We start from the raw sequence: 20757 nt of genomic DNA, 5'->3' as shown, positions 1-20757 counted from the left end.
TAATTACCCTAATATTGTTTATACACTGATCAGCCATAACATTAAAACCACCTGCCTATTGTACAGTTCCATTTTGTAGAGCCAAAACAGCTCTGAGTCATTGAGGCATGGACTCCACAGACCTCTGATGGTGTGCTGTGGTATCTGAGACTAAGACTTTAGCAGCAGATTCTTTTGGACTTATCTTGAACTTGTTTGTTGGGCACATCCAACAGATGCTGGATCAAATTAAGATGTTCTTCAAACTGTTCCTGAGTGGTTTATTAAGTGTGTCAGGTAGCAACATCCTGCTGAAAGAGGCCATGAACTCCAGGACTCAAGGTTTTCAGGAAACCTTTTCAGCAGTTTGTGCTACAGAAGCTTTAATGTAGGATCAGACCAGATGAACTGGCCTTCACTACACACACATCCTTGTACCTTTATTGAGCATTTTACCTTTAGGGTACCATTAACATTCCACAGCACCTGCTGTTTTGGAGAATCTCTGACCCAAACGACTACAAATCACAGTTTAGCCCGTGATAAAGTCACTCAGATTCATACACGTACTAATTTTTCCTGCTTCCAACACATCGACTTCAAGAACTGACTTTTCACTTGCTGTGTAATGCATCAGACCCTGACAGGTGACACTAACAAGATCATCAGTGTTCCTCACTTCAACCAGTGAATCTGTGGTTTTAATGTTAAGGCTGATTGATGTATAATCACTTTAATTCCTTGTAACATGGACCAGTGGATTCCAGGTTGATGCAACATGCTTATAAACTGACACCTCAGTAAAAAAGTCGATAAATTCAAACATATAAATGGCTAAATGTGAAGATCGATACAGTACAGACTCAATAGTTTTTCCTCATAGCTTCAAGTTATTTAAGATATTTAGCTGCACAGACACATTACTCATCATTATACTGATATCAGTTGTTTGTGTGTGTTAAAGTGAAACGTTTGTTGTTGTTCTCATCTGACAGACTCACTTAAACACATTACAAGCATTCTTGCTACATTTAGCCAGAGTCAGGATGACTTGATCAATCACAAATTCCATCTGTTTCCCTTCTTCTGAGTTTAGTTTCTGCACAAATTAAACATTGAGGGTTATTTACAGGATGATCATTAATAATACATAATGATTTATTAAACTTAAAAAGAATGGAAAAGAATTGTCATACCTTCCACGCAAACAACAGGTTTCTTACAAGAATGATCAGCAATTTCTTTTCCATTTCCTGCTCATTTTGTAGGAGGTGGTCCATCAGTAGATAGATTATCCAGCTACTTTGCCAAATAAGTCTGAAATATGAAACAGGTATCAGTGAGCTGTTTTTTTCTGTGTGTGCAATAAATGTCTGTAACTTCAGTATTATGCAACTTGATATTTCGAGGTGTTGCTTATGGTGTAACTTAGTTACACCATAAGCAACAGTTAAAAAATTGAATGGGTCAAATGGTACAGTCCTCACACCATGAACTTATCACATGATGCTATTCTAATTATTTCTATTGTCGACTGAAGAAAGTTGACTTGAACCCTGGGATCATTTAAATAGGTTTCACAAGCAATTTTAATCAACAAAAATAAAACATTATTCATTATTCTATGTAAAATAGCATGTTATCCAAAACATCAGCTCATGAATAAGTCTGGAGTTAGGTCTGAGATCTGAATAATGATGTTTGTAATTTCTCTATTAAATCCTGACTGCAGACCCTTAAATCGGAATATGATCCAGTGCCAGTTTTTGTAATATCATATAGCTGGTTAACAGAAAAAGAGATCATAAATGTCATGTAAGTAAAACCCCTGTTAATATGTCTTTCATTTGTCTTTAAGTATTAAATGAATGTCAGAACATACCTGACTTTTGTGATTAGCATTTCTGCATTTTCAGCATGACATGATATCACCGAGTCCTCTGAAAGTATCAAGTCAACAGTCACAGACAGGGACTTCACTTTCTTTAGCCACTCCTGGCAGCTGACAAAATCTTTCAACTCATTTTCTTTTGGTTGAAGGCCCTGAAGAACCTGGCTGAGTGCCTTCAAAATAACAATATATTAATATACATCAAGTGTATATGATTGTGTTCTTCTGATGTGGATTGACTTCTGAATGGCAAAAATGAAACTCAAACAAAAATAAATCTTACCTCAGTTGCTTCCCCAGCAGTGACCACATCCATGTTTTGGGAAAATAAAGTGTAGAGAAGCTGATGGTTGTCATGCATATACTTATTAACTACATACAGCCATGGCAGAGGAACAGAGTCAGGATCTTTTCCCGTTAAATTGTGATAGAGACGTGGTGTGAGTCTAGTGAGTGTATCTGAAAAAGACTGCAGAACAGAACAGTTTTAGCAAATATACTGAAAACGAGAATAAAACCAAAGAACACAAATGAAACCTACAGACACTGGGAGACCTCCATAAAAACTCTCTCAGAATAGCTTGTCACTTTAAATCATTACTTTTTCCATTTATGTATAAAGTAGGAAATATAACCATAATACATTGTTATTCATCATTTTTAGAATTTGGTAATTTATTTGGTTAATACCAGTGGTATTATACCACCAGGAGATCGATCTATACAAGCAACAAGCAACTGGCTTGTGGCCATCTATAATTATGCAACATTAAGTCAACGAATCAACTCAGTAGAATTTTTTTATTGCTCCTAATTTTTCTGAAGTACCTCAGAAACTACTTCCTTCTTCACTTACCTTATTTAGTTCATGTGACTGATGGCAATTGAGATGTTTACAAGATCTTCAGAAAACAGAGCAAACAGCTTATGGCCTTGTGTGATGCTTTTAATCCAGGGGAGAGGTATCAGTTCTTCAAACTTCTCAAAGTACCTTTTAGAAGGCTTAACACATGGTCCTAGGAGAGTATATATGACTGAGTGAAGATGTACATACATGGAAATTCTTCATTACATACTTGGATTAACACTTGTGTTGAAAAAAAAATCAGTCACATTGGTTACAAAGAAATCCGGGATTGTTTGGAATTTCAGATTTTATTTCCTGGTATTCACATCTAAACGTGGTAAAGGACATAAAACACAGAACTTTCCTGGTATCAGTAGCACCCACACTTTACCTTTCTTTGCTTATTTAAGGAAAGGAACAGATAGGTTTGATACGGTAAATTAAAGTAAATATCACTTTGCTTTTGCTCCTGTAAGAAATAAAAAATGCGTAGTGTAAAAATAAGATGATGATATTGAAGATCTTAATGAAGAACAAGAAGTTTATTCCAGCAAGCAGTGACAAATACATGACGTACTTTGGGTTCAATCGGAGTCAGTAAGAACAATGAGCAAATTCTGCTCAAAGCCTATATACAGTTTTCCCTTTGTTAATTTAAATGAAGTTCCGCTTTGAATGTGTTATTGAGTGTAGAACTGAATGTCTCCCAAATGGTTTGGGCTACACCTGTTTGTCTAGCTATGTCTTTAAAATGTTAATCATGGTCACGTACACCTTGTCTTGGTATTGTTACAATTGCTAGCACCCCAAGTGGTCACTTTAAATGTAATCGTGGTTCTTACACTCCTCTTCAGTATGTAAATGCTGATCAGTTGACTAGTGGTCAGTCTTAAAACCTTCCACTTTCCCTCTGATGAAGTCCCTGTTGACTAGGCATGTATTTTCGATCATTGTCTTGCTACAAGACTATTCCTGATGAACAACCTTTGTGTCTCATCTCAGCACAAATCCAGTCTGCTCTTCTGATTCTCACTGCTGATCAGTGGTTTCCATCTTTTATTGCCCTTTTATAGTTTCTGCTCTTGAAGTCTTCTCCCAATAGTGTATTGTGACTTCACTGGACTCTTGATTTTGGGGATTTCATCCCATATCTCCAGTTTTCATTTCTGCTGTTGCTTAGAACACCAGTTGTTATTTTTCAGTTTGTACAGATTGTTGCATGACTATGAGGAATGTGCAATGCTCTAACTTATTCTCTTGCTTCAAAATGGCTTGCTTTTCTCCCATGGACAGGCCAAAAATATTTCTAAGTGTTGAGGTAGCTAGTTACTGCTCTAAACAATAATCTAACAGGACATACCTGTGCAAAAAAACAGTGGTTCAAATATGTCTACATCCTTAAAAACTGGGGGTATGATACAAAATGTGCTATGCTCTATGTCGTTACACATATCTACCTATTAAATAGCAGTAAACGCTGGAAATCTAAACATTCAGTTACACCAGTAAACATGTTCCTTGCTGTTATAAATACACATTTCTTTTTGCCATGAGTTCTAGAGGGTTTGCATGTAGTTTAGCTGTGCAAATCGTGCTTCAATCTTATTAGGTTTTGTTTAATAAATCCACATTCACATTCACACAGAGCCTTCGGTATGTCTTATCAATTTTACCCCCATGAAATTTCACCGAATGTATTAATATCATTTAAATAGCGTACTGTAAGATTCAAATACTGTATTGTATTTTTTGTATTGTCCAATAATGTAAAAGAAAAAACATCAGTGTTTCATCAGGCAGCTCAAAACATCATGTTTTATAACCTTCCAGATTGATGACACATGACCAAATCTCCTCAAATCTCTCTTTAAAAGCCCAGCTAAATGGGAATGACGAGTACCATGACTTTGTTCTGGTCTCCACTTGTTGACAGAACAGATACCTGCCCCTGATAGCTAAAAATAGAGCAGAAAAAAACATAAAAATGATAAAATATAAATATATAAATTAAATATATATCTTAATTAAAGTCAAGGCAAGTACCAATGACAATACATATAAAACATATACATCGATCAGCCATCGGTCAACATTAAACCCCTGACAGGTAAAGTAATTGATGAACACAAAGATGGTCATGGAGCCCAAGAATCATGGAGGAGTGAAGGCTAGTCTATCTGGTCGGATCCCACAGAAAAGCTACTGTAGTAAAACTGTAGTAAAAAGTGACTGCTGGTTTTTATAGAAAGGAGTCGATCACACAGAGCATCACAGTATATGCAGTTGTAGAGCATCAGTGTGACCATGCTGACTCCTTTAAATCACCCAAAAGCTCCTACAGTTGGAAGAAGAACTGGACACATCAAAAACTGGACCATGGAGCAGCAAAGGAAGGAGGCCTGGTCTGATGAATCACAATTTATTTTACATCATGTGGACGCCGTGTGTTGTGTTTACTTGGAAGAGGGTAAGCTTATGGATGTAGTGTGGTGCTCTTGGCATGTTCAGTTTGGGCAACCTTGGGTCCTGGACTTCATGGCCTCTATCAGCAGGAGGATGCTCTTTGACCCACTGCATAAAACCATTCAGGAAGAGTTTAAAAAGAACATTACAAAGTTTAAAAGTGTTTGACTCCAAAAATCACAGATCCCAAACTGATCCAGCATCTGTGAGATGTGCCGGACAAACAAGTCTGATCCAAGGAGGATTCACAACACAACTTACAGGACCTAAAGGATCTGCTGCCACCTCTTGGAACCTTGTGCCACCAAACAGCCCTAATTTGGCTTTAATGTTATGGCTCATCTGTGTTTAATACATTAATGAATACTTATACATATCACATATTTATAACAGCATTAACCATAGGACTAATTACAGATTAATTAAAGTTCTAAAAAATAAATATTTTAAAATGAACATAAAAGGTTTAAACAAGCCCATTTTTTCCTTAATTAAGAACACATGAATACTGACAATAGTGACAGGAATGTGCAGCAGATCCCACTGATCCTCCTGAAACACATTCACCAGAAGTCAGCCTTTTCCAACAGCTGATCATTGATCAGATTATCGAGGTTGTTGTCTCCATCAATGACTGCCAGTATGTGGGCAATGGCTAAGGCTACGCTGTCCTCCAGATGAACCCACAGCACATGCCTAAAAGTAAATACATTTTTTTCAAGTATTTCATATTCGTTTTCTCCTTTTTATTTTTATAATACCTTTAATTCAAATAAACTATACGCAATATGGTTTATAGTACCTGAATGACTGCCTTCGGCAACAAAACGATCAGAGAGTGCGTGAGCACAACCCAGTTCTCGGTGTCCTTTGCTGTTTTCTCCAGCTCTGAGAGGAAAACTGACGATTCTTCCTTTCCAGTGATTTAATAAAGCATCAGATGCTGTTGAAACAAATTCATTAATGTGTACATTTCTCATCCTACTGATAAAAACAAAACTGAAAAAACTAGGTCATGCACTAGAGCCAGAACATAAAAATGATGAAGCAATGGCAGCTGCTAATAACGTTGTTTCTAAAGTCGGAATCATTAAAATCCACACAAACACTGCATTAGTGAGGCATCATTTCCAGTTACTCAGTAAAGAGATTGTTTCCAGTTGACTTTCTCACAAGAGTATTTCTTCTGTAGCAGCCCATGGGAGATCTCTATACGTTTTGTTGCTCTTTTGTGTTATCTGCTTTGTCGTGTAGCTGGCATAATTCCCTTCTGTAAAGACTTCTTCATTAACAAGTGTGTGTCAACCAGACATGCTGCAAGGAAAAAAAGTATAATAAACATATATTAGATTTAAAAAAAGAATCACACGAAAAATTCCCAAACATAAAAGCAAAAGAATTGCTTCTGTGGACAATATAAACATTAGTGCTGTGGTCACAGGCAGACCAGAAGCCCCAAACACTGGACTCAAAGTCTAGCCAAAGTGCTGTTTAGAGGGACGCACTTTACACAGAGAGAAGCAAGGACAGGCCTAATTTTCACAGTGACAGTCCACAATAGAAAAATTCTCAATGGCCTGTGCAGGGGGTCGTCAAGCTTAAACACTCAAAAGAGTCATTTGGGAGCCGTTTCCCACAGAAAAAAAACACAGGGAGCCACAAAACCCTTTTGACATCTAAAATGAAGATAACACTGCATATCGTTTTTTACCTTCATGGAAAGTATAGAAAAAACTGTAGTTTGTTGCATTTATGAAATCATGATCTGCTACCGAGTAAACAAAAATTTTACTTCTGCAAGCAAACAAAAATATTTTGGACAGTTTGAACTAACATTAACAAAAAGATGCTGGGTTGAAGGCTACTTTCAAATAAAATGTGCAATGTCTAATTGAGTCCTCTTCGTATTAATGACATCAAAATTTTAACTTGCTGGCTGCAGCAAACTAAAAATTGCGTCTGCGTGTCAGATTGCTCAAGTCGTCAGTCATGACGCATATTTTGAGCGACAAAAAATTAAACACGGTTTATTTTAAATGTTACAAAGAGCATCATAATCTTAGAAATTTAGAATTACATTTAAAAAAAAACAATCTAACTAAAATAAAATTAATTTAAATTAAATATTTATTTTCCAAATATACAGGGAGCTGCAGCAGAGGGATGAAAGAGCCAATTGCGGCTCTGGAGCCGCGGGTTGCCGACCGCTGGTCTAGTGGAAACATTGTGTGACAGGTCCCTAAACATCTGCTGAAGCTGAATGTGGAGTGCAGTGGAAGAACACACACACAAAATACACACACACACACACACACACACACACACACACACACACACACACACACACACACACACACACACACACACACACACACACACACACACACACACACACACACACACACACACACACACACACACACACACACACACACACACACACACCTTACCTGTTTTTCAGAAAATGTGGTTTTAGGACTATCCACATCAGGATTGCCTGTAAATATGTAAAACAGTTACTTTACCAACATTATAAGTATAATACAAACACTATATGGCTATAACTATAGTAGACTACAGGGCAAAAGATATTAAAATTGCAAAAGGCTGCAAAGTGATATCAACATTACCTGCTGCAGAATTGGAACATTTTGCGAGAGTCTCTGAGACAGTCGTGCATTTCTGCAGTTCATAAATCTTTCCCGGTAATCCTGGAGTTCCGATTAGTTCATCTATGTGTAGTGAAACCCAGCCGTCTAAAATGAGACACATTCACAGTGACATTTGAAAACATTCAGAAGCCCTTATACAGAGTGACTTACAGAAGTGCTTTGGAGTCTATAACGCTAGTTAACCCGGGTCTGGATTCACCGTGTACAGGTATGTGCACATTATTCATAAAAGCTACAGCTTTGTTTATTGCACTTTGCAATTTAAAAATATTAAACAGAAATAACCTCCAAATGTAGCAATATATCCACAGCCGCCTGAAATCCGAGGGAGCCTTGTGAGAAGGACAACATCAAAAGCAGCTCCATGTGAGGCTGAACATCTGATCCGTGAAATGCTGTGTCTGAAAGTTTCACACATTTAATAAACAGGAAGATTGAGTTAACCTCACGGCAACAACTACAGACTATGAACAAGGCAAAGCAGAAAGAAAAATGTGAGATCACCAGGAGCATTACAAAGAAAAACAAAAAGAAACCAGAACCAGAACTTAGTGGTGTAAATCAAAGTCAACTGAGAAACAGGAGTAAGTGATTAGTGATGTGCAGGGTTGATGGGAAATGTAGTTCAAACATAAGGCATAACCATGTCATGTATAAATATATAACAGTAATAATTACTGCAATAAGGGACAAAAACATTTTAATATACTGTCAGGTCCACAAATATTTGTTATTCTTTTATTAGCTGTTGTAGACTGTCTACCAAGTGTGTAACCGGATAGGGAGTGATGACAGGATAGGAATAAAATGGGGGTAAGCTCGTGACTATATATATATATACACAAGCATGGAAGCAATAGCCGGGGATGAGCACAGAAGCGTAAACTCTTGCTCTATGGAAAAGGTAAACTCAACTAAAAACCTTTTCTTTTTGAACTCCTAGTGCTTATATTTCCTCTCAGTGCGCTATGTGGTGTCGTGAGATGCGCTAAATGCAGCTACGTGACCAAGAGTCTATAAAGAGGCGTGCAGGTGGCCACAGGTTTGCCTAAAAGGCAGCTGCAGCGTTACAGTACCCCGCGCCCCTAGAAACGGCCCCTAATGGTATGCTTGGTCTCTCTAACCACTTCCGGGTGCACGATGTGTCTTGCAGGGACCCATGAGTGTTCCTCCGGACCATAGCCCTTCCAATCAACCAAATACTGACACCTTTTCCGTGACATCGGGCGTGGGGTGGGGCCCGGTCAACAGATGGCGCTAGAGAGCTACAGAAGTCTGGCTTCAGCCTGGAGACATGGAATGTAGGGTTGATCGTCATGGACTGGGGCAGCTGCCATATGCTTTGAACGGCCCAATGTAGCATGGCCGAACTGGCATTCGAAAGGTGACATGCCCATGGTGGAATGCCAAAGAGTGTTGAGGGCAAACTCAGCCCATGTTAGATGTCTGATCCAGGTTGCCGGGTTGGAGGCCTGCCAAACAATGGAGAGAGTGAACCAACTCCTGGTTTACAATGGCAATGGCACCTATTAGGCAGCAGAAAGCCCCCAAAACCGGCTAGCAAATTGGGGGCCCCAATCCGAGACTAAGTCAGAGGGGAAGCTGTGTGTCCATATGATGTGCTGTAACATGAGTTCCACTATCTCCTTGGCTGAGGAAAGTTTGGGCAGTGGGCCAAATTTGCCTGCCTTAGAGAATTGGTCCACTACCACCAGGATCACACTCATTCCCTGGGAGCAAGGCAGGCCGGTGATGACGTCCAGGGATAGGTGTGACCACAGATGGGACAGTATGGGCAAGGGCTGGAGCAACCCCTGTGGGTGCGTCAGGGGCTCTTTGTTTTGGGCGCATGTCTGGCAGGCAGCCACAAAAGCCTGAACGTCCTCTGAATGTTGGGGTCCTTTGACTGGGGGTCGCACTGACAGGAGAGTGTGTCAAGGTTCAGTCTCTTGTCCTGCTAGATGTAGGTCAGGTTTTTGTGGTCTGTCTGTATAAGGAATGGGTGCTTGGCCCCCTCCAGCCAATGCCTCCACTCCTCCAGAGCCAATTTAATGGCCTGGAGCTCACAGTCCCCTACATCGTAATTCCTCTCTGGCACCATCAGCCGGCAAGAGAAATGTGTGCAGCTCTTCTTTGCTCCTGACCACTGGTACAGAAAGACCTCTACTCCTATGTCAGAGGCGTCGACCTCCACTATGAACTGGACCTCTGGATCAGGCACCCGAAACACGGGGGCCGAAATCAGCCTCTCCGTCAAAGCCTCAAAGGACTCCTGGGCCTCAACGGCCCATACAAACCTCCCCTAAAGCTTATTGGTCAGATCGCAAAGTGGGCTGGGCAAGGTAAAAAAAAAGTTTAAAAAAAAATTTGAAAAAAATAAAAAGTTAGTGAAGCCCAGAAAGCATTGGACTGCACCGACTGAGGATGGCTGAGGTCATTCCTTGGCCGCCCTGATACAGAGTGTATTCAAGCTCAGGCTGGCCCAAGAGAACAAAAAGCCCAGGAAAGTGATGGTATTCACATGGGACTGTAATTTCCCAAGCTTCATGTATTGGCCATTCTCAAGGAGAAGCTGCAAGACTCGGTGGACCTGTACGACATGTTCCTTCCATGAACTGCTGAAGATGAGAATGTCGTCCAGGTACACAAAGGCATAGCGATTCAGGGTCTCCCTGAAAACCTCGTTGATGAGATGCTGGAAAACTGCCAGGGCATTTATTAACTGCATATGAGAGCCACAGACCACGACTGACTGCATGGCCCAATTATGCTGCCGCAACCAGGGAAAACCTGGTTGACAATTTTGGCCTTCTCAGAAGGGAACTGAGAGGGCTGCATCTCAAACACAAATAAACATTGCAATATAAATGCATGGTAGCCCCCTGGCAGCCCTGTGGCGGGGGGGGCAAACATGTTTCTGGAACCGTAGAAGCTACCGTCTCCAAGCTGTCTACAGCTGATCAGAAACTTGCTGAACATATGGATAGGGAGTGATGACAGGATAGGATTAAAATGGTGCAAATATAAATAATGGGAAAGTGAAGGGGGTAAGCTTGTGACATACATATATGACTCTGAAAACTCAATCAAAATGCTTCTTCTTTTCGAAGACTTTTACGCTATGCCACGCATAATTTTTTTTATAACTCCTTTTGGTGTGTATATATATTACCTCTTAGAGCGCTACGTGCTCTGATACGTATTACTGCTCTAACTCTGGCACAGACTATATCCACACACCGAGTGCCGAAACTCAGGGTCTTAAATAGCGGAGTGCACGGGTGTCGCGAGTTGCGCTACTTGCAGGTATGCGACCAAGAGCCTATAAAGAGGCATGCTGGTGGCCACGGGTTTGCTTGAAAGGCACCTACGAGGTTACATATTTCTTGGTTATTTTGCTAATCTTTACTTCTTAAGTGCCAGTTTTTAAATGTCCAACTCTGCTTATAAACAAATTTAATACATGAAAACATGCAAAACCCATGAACATACAGTACAGTAATATATTATTCATTGGTTTCTGTGTTTACCTCACACAGAAGAGAAGTCGCTGACTTTGTTTTGGATCATTAAAGTAAGACTGCAGAAGCAGAAGCTTGCGTGCTCCTGCATCAGCAGCAACAAATTCACTAGAAGAAACAAAATCACTTTGGTCACAATACTGGAAAGCAACAACAAGTCTACAGATTATCTTTTAGAATACTATAGATGAATTTGTTTACTTAAAATCATTGTAAAATAATTCTAAAACATTTGTATTGTTAGATATTTCTATTGTTAATATATGTATTATTATTATTTTTATTTGTATTATTATTATTATTATTATTATTATTATTATTATTATTATTATTATTACAACATCCGGTAACATTATTACCTCACTGTTTGAGAAAATGACTGCTCTGTGTAAAATTCATTCAGCAGGAAGAGACAGGAATCACTTTCCACAATGTCAAGCTCCTTACTGATTTTCTCCACATCTCTTTTATTGAGCAGTCGAGAATATGTAGATACCTGTTTTAAATAATGAGTCATAATAAAACAATTAATTCAATGCATTATTATATAGAATTCTATGAAGAAAAATGAGGTGACAAATACACATGTAAATCAAACCTCAAGGGAAATTCCATCGGTTTCAGTCTCTCTGTATTTTTTTAAAGCTTCTATTAGGTTGCCATGTGGCTGCTTTGTAAAATACACCTCAAGAAATCTCTCAGAATGTTCCTCCATGTAATTAGTTGCTCTCAAAACTGAATCTGGGGTTGCACACTGAAGAAGCATTTCCTGGGCCTTTTCAAGAACTTTCACTCTCTCATCTTGATCCAGTTCCTGGGACAATATTTGTGGAGCGCACACCAGAATGATAGACGAGCATGTGTCTTCTGTGTAACCAACTATAGTGTCGTATTTCCTACTGGTGGTAAGGAGCTGGTCTCGCTCATTTGAATCCCGTGTAACAAATAGGTTCAGCCAGTCCTCCAATTCAGTCTTCATCTCCTGAGCATGGTCTGGGAGAATATTGCTCATCTCCAAACAGTGTTTTTCCAGTCGATTTAGCAGTGGTGTTGGGAACTGCTCATACACTGTTCTCTTCTCTTCAATGACAATCAGTCGAAATTCATCTTTGACTCTGCATTTAACTCTATGGGATCCTAGCCCCAGGTCGACATAGTAGCTCCCACCTAATTTTACGTAGCACTGATTCAAAGCATCATAGAGACTTTCATATAGGCTTTGAATATTAAGAAGGACAACTGACCTTCCTGTCTCCATGCATGTTTTTACTCTGTTTACTGTGCGGCAAACCTGTGAGTATTCCTCATCATGTGGAAATCCTGAGCCAAAGATGATTTCAACACTGCTTTCATCAATGATGTTCTGGGATTTTAAAATCTGAAGAGCAGCATGATTGATTGTCGGCAGCAGAAGGTACCTGGAAGTAAATCCTGAGGTCCTTATGTCCAGGTTTTCTCTGAGAAGTGAGACCGTGTCACATTTCTTAGTACTTGATTCATAAATAGTTTCCAAAACATTGAGGGAAAAAATTTCCAAAACATTGAGAGAATCCAAACCATCAAAATTCCTTTGCACAGCTCTTGTTAGATCCTCATCTGAAGGACTGCCATTTTTTTAATGGCATAAGACACAACCAACTTTACGAGACTGTAAAAATCCCTGAGGCCAAAGAATTCAGTTTTCTGTTCTTTAAGTACTTTTAAGTAGAACTCTGTAAGCTTTCGAATCAAACATGCAATCTCTGTGTTGACTGGTTCCTTATCACTTGAACAAATGTCACAAGCTGTACTTTCCAGCTCATCTGTCGCAGGAGATGTTCTCAGAACCAAAATACCACGATTCATCTTTGCTGGATCCAATGACCAGTTGGAAATTCCAATAAATCCAACTTTCTTGAACTCATTAGGACTTTCATCATCAACACATCCATATTCCAGGAGGGGGTGTAATGTTTTCAGTGGCATTTTGGAGAGTCTTCTGCCAATCCAATTTCATCCAGGACCACAACAGCAACATATTCATTCAAATTTTTCTCATTCTGGAACTGTGCACACTGCCTGAATATTGAGATGATGCCATCAGGAGATGAGTGTGGGCTGCACTGGAATGAGGCCAGCTGTGCCTGCTTGTATCCTTTAAAAAGATCATTTGGAGAAGCCTTGCCCTGCATTGCATGAGCAGCAATTGTCTTGGACAAAGATTTTGAGCTTCCAGGTTTTCCAATCAGAAACAAAGGGATTCTTAAGTTCATGCACACAACCATCATGAATACATTCTCTTTCAGAGCTTTATTCTTTGCCACTGAAGTTGGACAGTCAACGTTTGAGATGAATACATCTTTACAAAGCTCAATCTCTGTCAGAATATCACTGCAGGACAGAGAGAAAGCTTTTGAAACTTGTTCCAAGTATTCATCTCGTTTCTCTAGTGAAGCCATGTAGCAGACTCCGACTGCAAGAATAAGTGATCGCACCAGATCATCATCAACACCTCCTTTGTTTCCTCTAATTTTGTCAATTTCCTTAAATAATTTCTGCCTTTGTTGATAAAACCACATGACTGTTTTCAAGCATCGCTCTATGTCTCTGAGACTGACCATCCGGCATTCATCAGTAAGCTCTGCCATATGCTTCTGAGAGGCAGAGATTACCTTTGTAAATAAAGCCTGCTGTTCAGCATTGGGGAGGTTTTCTTTGCAAAAGAAAGTCTTGACGATCTGTGTGATATAAAGCTCCTGTGTGAGCTCATTTAACTTTCCAAAGTCCCACACCAGAGGAGTAAGGCTTGGTGGTAGTGGCTGAACTCTGTAGACCAGCTGACGCATTGGTATCTGCCCAAGTTTCTCCTCCGTATTCTCACTTCTGACTCTGTATCCCAGTCCAGCTCTTTCCAGTTGCTCTATGGCCTCCTTTGAGTGCTTTCTGTAGGGATTACACGCTGCAATGATCTTAAGTCTAGGTGCATCAATTTGTTCCCCATTTACCGTCTTGTCACACATCACCTCTTTGATTGCATTAACAGCTTCTGTTGTATTAGCTTCATCAAAGAATAGCACTGTATCTAAATTATACTTTTCGTTCTCTTTTGAAATCTCGATTGCCTTCCTCACTTTCTGGTAAATGACCTCTGATGATGTGCCTCCATGCACTCGCACTACAATCAGGTTTTGTCTCTGCTTCCTTGATCTCAGCAGGTCACACATGAACTGGACCAGTCGGGTCTTTCCACATCCTGTTTCTCCCATGATGATCACAGGAATGTCAGATTCAAATCGAAGGTGAATCGCAAGGATTTTCATCACATTATCTAAAGTCAACTGATACGTATCATCTGGATCCATCACAGTACTGACACCTAGCACTCTGCCAATAATATGAAGTTGTTCAACACGGCGCAGTTTCTCAAAGTTAATGTTAAAGGGCACTCTTTGAGCTGACAACTGGCTAAAAAGCCTCTTATCAATAATCCTCTTTTCCACTACCCTCCTTAGTCTGAGCATCAACTGCATCTAAATTGTGAATGTGGAATCCTAAAAACGTCATGGACTCATTATCCGCATTGAATAAGATGTAAGGATGTGCCTGTTGCTCCCATCGTCTTCGCAGCTGAAATTCTCTGAGAACTATGTCTTCTGCTGCTCCATCTTCTGCTGTCTTATCACTGTCATCCGATGTCTTCAGAGATCTCATGGAAAAATCCTTGGACATTGTCATCATGAATTTCACAACAAATTTTTTAAAGCCTGTCAGGTCATCTTTTAAGGCAGGGCTACAAAAAATAGACTGCTCACATTTCTTCAACTGACTGTTTAGAAAGTGTGTAAAATTTCTGAGTTCTCCCCAAGATGGGTTTTTAATGTCACAGAACTGCAACAGACACTCCAACCATTCTTTTGGTGAATCTTCCACAGATCCAGGACTGAACGAGAAGCTCTCCAGTTTGTCTTGTTTTAGTCTGTAGATTTTAAAGTACTGGTAAGTGCGCTGAAAGGCTTCACTACGAAACTCTGCATCGTCCATCAGCCGGTAGTCTTTATCATACGATCCTTGCTGCTCTAGGTGTCTCAGGGTTTCCTCAGGGGTAAGACACTTCACAGATGGTAACATTTCCAAAATTGCATCTTCTACTTGAGATGAAACCTGAGAGTAAAAATAATTACAGAAGTTATGGTTTTACTAAATGTTTAAAAATAGATCTTGATTCACCTTAATACAAGATTTATAAAAGATTACTTTAATACATTAGATTTTAATTAACCAAGTTTTTTCCTAAATGTCTAGAAAATGTAATAAATACAAATACACTACATGAAGGACTCACCTTTTCCCATTACAGGATATATACAGTAGATGTTTAAAACTACTCACTAGAGAAGCATGTGTGTGTTTATGAAATAAAAATTAATTACAATAAAGCAGAATCCAGTCCAAACATCAAGCCAGCAGTTTCTGGCATTTAAACTCAACATATTTACAGCATTAAAATCTAAGCCTGGTGATTACCTCAGAGCTGTGCCGGTCACATTCCCTGTGCTTTCGTTTTGTGTATTCCACTAAGTAAATGTGGGAGTGATTGTATCTCCATATGATCCCATCAGGGCTCTGGAAACACCTCAACACAAACAGCTGCAGCAGAAAGGTGTACAGTCCTTTTGTCACCTGAACAGAGAATTTAGTGTGGGAGTCAGTAAATGATATACAGTACAGCAAATTTGTGTTCACAATAGACTAGATGTGGGGAATGTCTCTCAGCCTTTAGCGATTTATCGCCATTTAGCAGTGTTACAGAACGGCCTCCATCACACAACTCAGGACAGAAACTCCCAACTCCCAACATCTCTAGAATCAGTATCAAACTCCATTTCCCAGAATGCACCATGAACTACAAACAGTGACTACAACACCCAATTTGTGTTTGTGTGTGTGTATATGTGTGTGCGTGTGTGTTTGGTGCGTGTATGGTGTGAGTGTGTGTTTTGGGTGCGTGTTTTAGTGGACATTTTATGTGTGCATTTTTGTGTCTGTATGTATGTTTATTGCGCTGAAAAGGGCAAAAGTGTGATCTATTGCCCCACTAAATGTGGCCGGGTCAAAATGACCCAAAGGATCCAAAACGCAAAATATATATTTGTCTGAACACATAGTTCAACAAAAATAGACAAAATTAATTTTCCTTGCAAAGTTCATAATTGGAACAATCCTGGTAATTTCAGGCAAATACCTGGAAGAAAACCCAAGTTATGGCACATTAAAACCTTCCAGCCGGGTCAAAAAGACCCAGGGAAAATAGGTTTAAACTAGGGTATAAAGATTACATGTTAGCAACATATTATACAATAAAAATACTAACCACAGGAGGAATGTCAAAGTGAAAGATTCTTGGGAATTTGTCTGTGGGTTTGTCCTCATACTGCTGCAGCTCAGAGACAATGTCCTCAGTCCTCAGGTGTGACCCCCTGGTTTATCCGGATTGTTTATGAGTAAATCCTGCACTCTGAGACTTCCTTCAGACTCTTTCACAAGATTTTTCACATACAGGGATTTTCCTGTTGTAGAACACATTTCATCAAAAAATCATCAAGTCCCAAAGGAACACAGGTCCAGAAACATTCAGCTGATTTGAGATACACACACAATCAGTATAAAATGCCACTTACACTTAAATGATATTTAATTTAAAGGGTTCTTACCCATTCCTGCATGTTCAGAGAAAATGATTTTTGTTTTCAGCTGAAATTTATCAGGTTGGTTCAATTCTGTAAATGCAGTTCCAGCTTCTGAGGATGTTTGGTGCTTGTGAAGGAGGTACTGTTTAATTTCCTCATTTTGATTTGGATTCTCGGTAACCGTCCTCTTAAACATGTCAAAAGCAGTGGCAACATAACTGTGATATGCCTTTGAGTCACAAAAAATAATTAACTGATAATCGTTCTTATACGTGCCTCCCTGGACATGTGACTCCTGAGTTTTTTTGTAAAAAATGGACTCGAAATTCCGAGACACATCATGATTTAGTTGGTCTGCATTTAGCAAGCAGTAGATCTTCTCATGTGTGCTGCCAGGTTGTACAGCTCTCCTGATGATCAGTTCCACCTCTTCTGCAGTCGTCTCAGAGGTACAGACCAGAATTTCATCATAGGTTGGCAATGACTGCTCTTTATCACTGTACAGTGATAAGCAAAGTGGAAGCATTTCAACATCTTTACAGCAAATCAGGTTGGGTTTGCCCCTTTCCAAAGTGATTGGCAGTTTTCGTGTCACGGTTACTTCAGCAGATTTGGCAAGATGGTTCATGGTTTCTCCAAGAACATCTAAGTCTACAAACTTGTCTGATACGAGTCCTGAGAGTTTGTTGTGGTATGTCTTCCAAAGCATTACAATCTTCTCATCAGAATTTTCCAAGTTGGCAAATGCCGCTGCAATCTGCTCCTGTGTCATTGAAAAAGAAACTTCTTCTGTCGTGAGTCCACCTTTGAATTTCATTTGATTTTTAAGGACACTATCCCGCCTTGTCTCGTATTTCTCACACCACTCATTGACCCATTCTTCATCATTCTGATGATCATCAATGCATTGCATCACACTGTCTCGATACTCCTCTACAGTCCTTGAGTCTATATCTCCTCCTTCTACTTGCTCATCTTCCTCACAATATATAATTGCTGCTTTGGTCTCTTCCTCTGTAAAACCTGTATCGAGAAAATACGCTATCATGTCTGGATAATCAGTGAGGAACTTCTTAAGCTCGATTGATGCTTGGGATCCAGCACTTTCAACTGGGGTTTTGAGTGCTCTGGTGAGAGCGTTCTGCAGATCACTTTCTTGAATGTCGTCCTTCATGATGGCTAACATGTTGAGAAGACTAGTGCTAATGTTCTTCCACCCAATCCGATATTCAGCCAAAGAGCAACACAGATAGACTAGCTGCTTTGCTGTGAAGAAATTTAAGTAGTAGTAAGTGTTCCTTTTCTGCTCTGTGTACGTTAACCATTCAGAGAGACAGCTCCTCATGCTTTCACACAGTCCGTTCAACTCAACTAGCAACGATCTGTGACCTTTGATCTCTACATTTGCAATACCAAACTTCACCCATATTTTAATATCATGTGTTTGTTGGCAGTAGGCAGTCATCTCCCAGTCTTTAAAGAGAATATGTCCAGCATCACGGAGGTCAAGGAAGCACTTTCCCACATTTATTATCTGCTCCAAAACCTGAAAAAAGAGATAAATACTATAGCCTTTTTTCTGAATAGCAAGTGTTGTTATTACTGTGGTAGATCTATTGCACTGCACAGCTTAGTTTCAACACACTTGACATTCATGTTAAAAATTCATGTTACTGAAAGTCTTGATAAATACGAGTAGGGATGTTAAAGTAGGGTTATTTTGAATTTTTCCAATGGTATTGCAGAGAAATATGTTAAATATTCAGTCTTACCAAGTAATGGCCTGTTCCTTAAAACACCTTCCAGATGTAGCGTCTGGAACAGGTCATTTAGATTTCTTGTCCAAGGCACCCTAAACTTTGGCATCTACTCTTCAATCAACCGACGAACAACCAAGATTTATTGAGGGCTACATCCCACAGTGTCACACACACACAACTGACTCCAGAAGGTCTGGATCCTACACAAAGACCAGATAACCCCATGCCGATTCTCTGATTGAACTCATAGGTGCCCTCAACCAGAACACACACACACATACACACACACACAACACTTCCTTTTACTAATAAAACGAGTGAATAAGATGCCCCACATCCCACGGCATTAAGCCATACTCGTATGTATCTCCTCCCCAATTATACTGATACTCTAAGATTCTTATTCTTGTAAGCTTGGAGACGACTCCATCTTCCTTCAAAGAACTTCCAGCAAGCTTCACTTCCAAGAACGACAACTGCTCTGATCTTCAGGAGAACTTGGAAGAGCGTCTGACCCCACCCTAACTGACTCTTCAGAGATTTCTCTGTTGCATCCGGACTTTTGTGCAGTAAGCCAATGCAAGTAACCGTTTCCTTTACCAACCAATTTAGATGCGTATTTTAAGTATGAACCTTGTATTGAGTCTTAAGTTGAATTTAAGTTTCCGGTGACGATTTCCCAGTTAGGGTGTGATTAATTTTGAAGTTTAAGCTTGCCATTCCTTCCTTCCTTTCTCTAATTTCTTCTTTCCAGTCTCTTCCTCCCTTTCCCCAATTTTGATTTCATTTGTGTATTTTTATTTTCATCGTTGCTTTCTGTATTTCTTTTGTTTGTGTATTTAGTGTTATGTTGTGTTTGTCTCATTCATTAAACGCCATATTTTTGTGCCACAAGTGATTGTCTCTGAGTATCGCTCACAAACTTAAGGTACCTGCAACATCTGGTCTGAACTACATGCTCTATTAAGTTAATTTAATTTAAATTACGGTATAAAGTAAAAGGGAAGTGAATCTTTCTTGGCCAGGAAGATACCGCCTTCATAGAATTAATAAAGGGTACACGGCCTGTTCGCCGGACAAACAGACCAAATAAGTGTAACGTTAATTCCATTACCGTTCATTTCAACTTAAAATATATGTTATAATTACTTATAAATATTTACATTGCTTCGCGAGCCAAAATCGCTACACAGACATGATCCTCCCTGCTATTTAATTAGTCAAGGTTGTCAAGTCTAACTTAAGTAGCTACATACAGAACAGACCAAAAGTTTGGACACACCTTCCAAAAGTTTGGACACACCACCTTTTCAACAGGACAATGACCCCACACACACCTCCAGGCTGTGTAAGGGCTATTTGACCATGAAGGAGAGTGATGGGGTGCTGCGCCAGATGACCTGGCCTCCACAGTCACCGGACCTGAACCAAATCGAGAGGGTTTGGGGTGAGCTGGACCGCAGAGTGAAGGCAAAAGGGCCAACAAGTGCTAAGCATCTCTGGGAACTCCTTCAAGACTGTTGGAAGACCATTTCAGGTGACTACCTCTTGAAGCTCATCAAGAGAATGCCAAGATTGTGCAAAGCAGTACTCAAAGCAAAAGGTGGCTACTTTGAAGATCCTAGAATATGACATTTTCAGTCATTTTTTTTGTTATGCATGTATATAATTCCACATGTGTTAATTCATAGTTTTGATGCCTTCAGTGTGAATCTACAATTTTCATAGTCATGAAAATAAAGAAAAGTGTCCAAACTTTTGGTCTGTACTGTAACTAGCTAACAGATGATGAAAACAACACAGATTCTCTAAAAAGTCTTTTGTAATCAGATATTTAACCTTTAGCAATATTGCAGTATTTACTAACCACATCACTTTGCTTGACATTTGAGGGAAGAATTTGGATCAAATTGATAGGATAAAAAGTAGGGATGTATTTGGAATTTGCTAAAAGCTAG

General features: G+C 39.6%; 1 protein-coding gene across 1 annotated transcript in view; it reads right to left on the bottom strand.

Annotated features, from left to right (window-relative positions):
- LOC125138474 (E3 ubiquitin-protein ligase rnf213-alpha-like) overlaps positions 1-20757 on the bottom strand; it is a 102648-nt gene that overhangs the window by 51038 nt on the left and 30853 nt on the right. The window contains 25 exon segments of the mRNA XM_047818693.1: positions 981-1078; positions 1176-1296; positions 1862-2043; positions 2154-2339; positions 2727-2752; positions 2755-2886; positions 4541-4628; positions 4630-4672; positions 5680-5746; positions 5749-5885; positions 5991-6123; positions 6354-6494; positions 7624-7677; positions 7811-7936; positions 8138-8253; positions 11383-11481; positions 11733-11869; positions 11972-12987; positions 12990-13340; positions 13343-14855; positions 14857-15513; positions 15877-16032; positions 16724-16878; positions 16881-16919; positions 17064-18585. Coding sequence (XP_047674649.1) covers positions 981-1078; positions 1176-1296; positions 1862-2043; positions 2154-2339; positions 2727-2752; positions 2755-2886; positions 4541-4628; positions 4630-4672; positions 5680-5746; positions 5749-5885; positions 5991-6123; positions 6354-6494; positions 7624-7677; positions 7811-7936; positions 8138-8253; positions 11383-11481; positions 11733-11869; positions 11972-12987; positions 12990-13340; positions 13343-14855; positions 14857-15513; positions 15877-16032; positions 16724-16878; positions 16881-16919; positions 17064-18585 — 7295 coding nt within the window.

Source organism: Tachysurus fulvidraco, chromosome 9 (assembly GCF_022655615.1).
Source record: "Tachysurus fulvidraco isolate hzauxx_2018 chromosome 9, HZAU_PFXX_2.0, whole genome shotgun sequence".
NCBI classification, from domain to species: Eukaryota; Metazoa; Chordata; class Actinopteri; order Siluriformes; family Bagridae; genus Tachysurus; species Tachysurus fulvidraco.
This window is presented reverse-complemented; position numbering and strand designations above follow the sequence as displayed.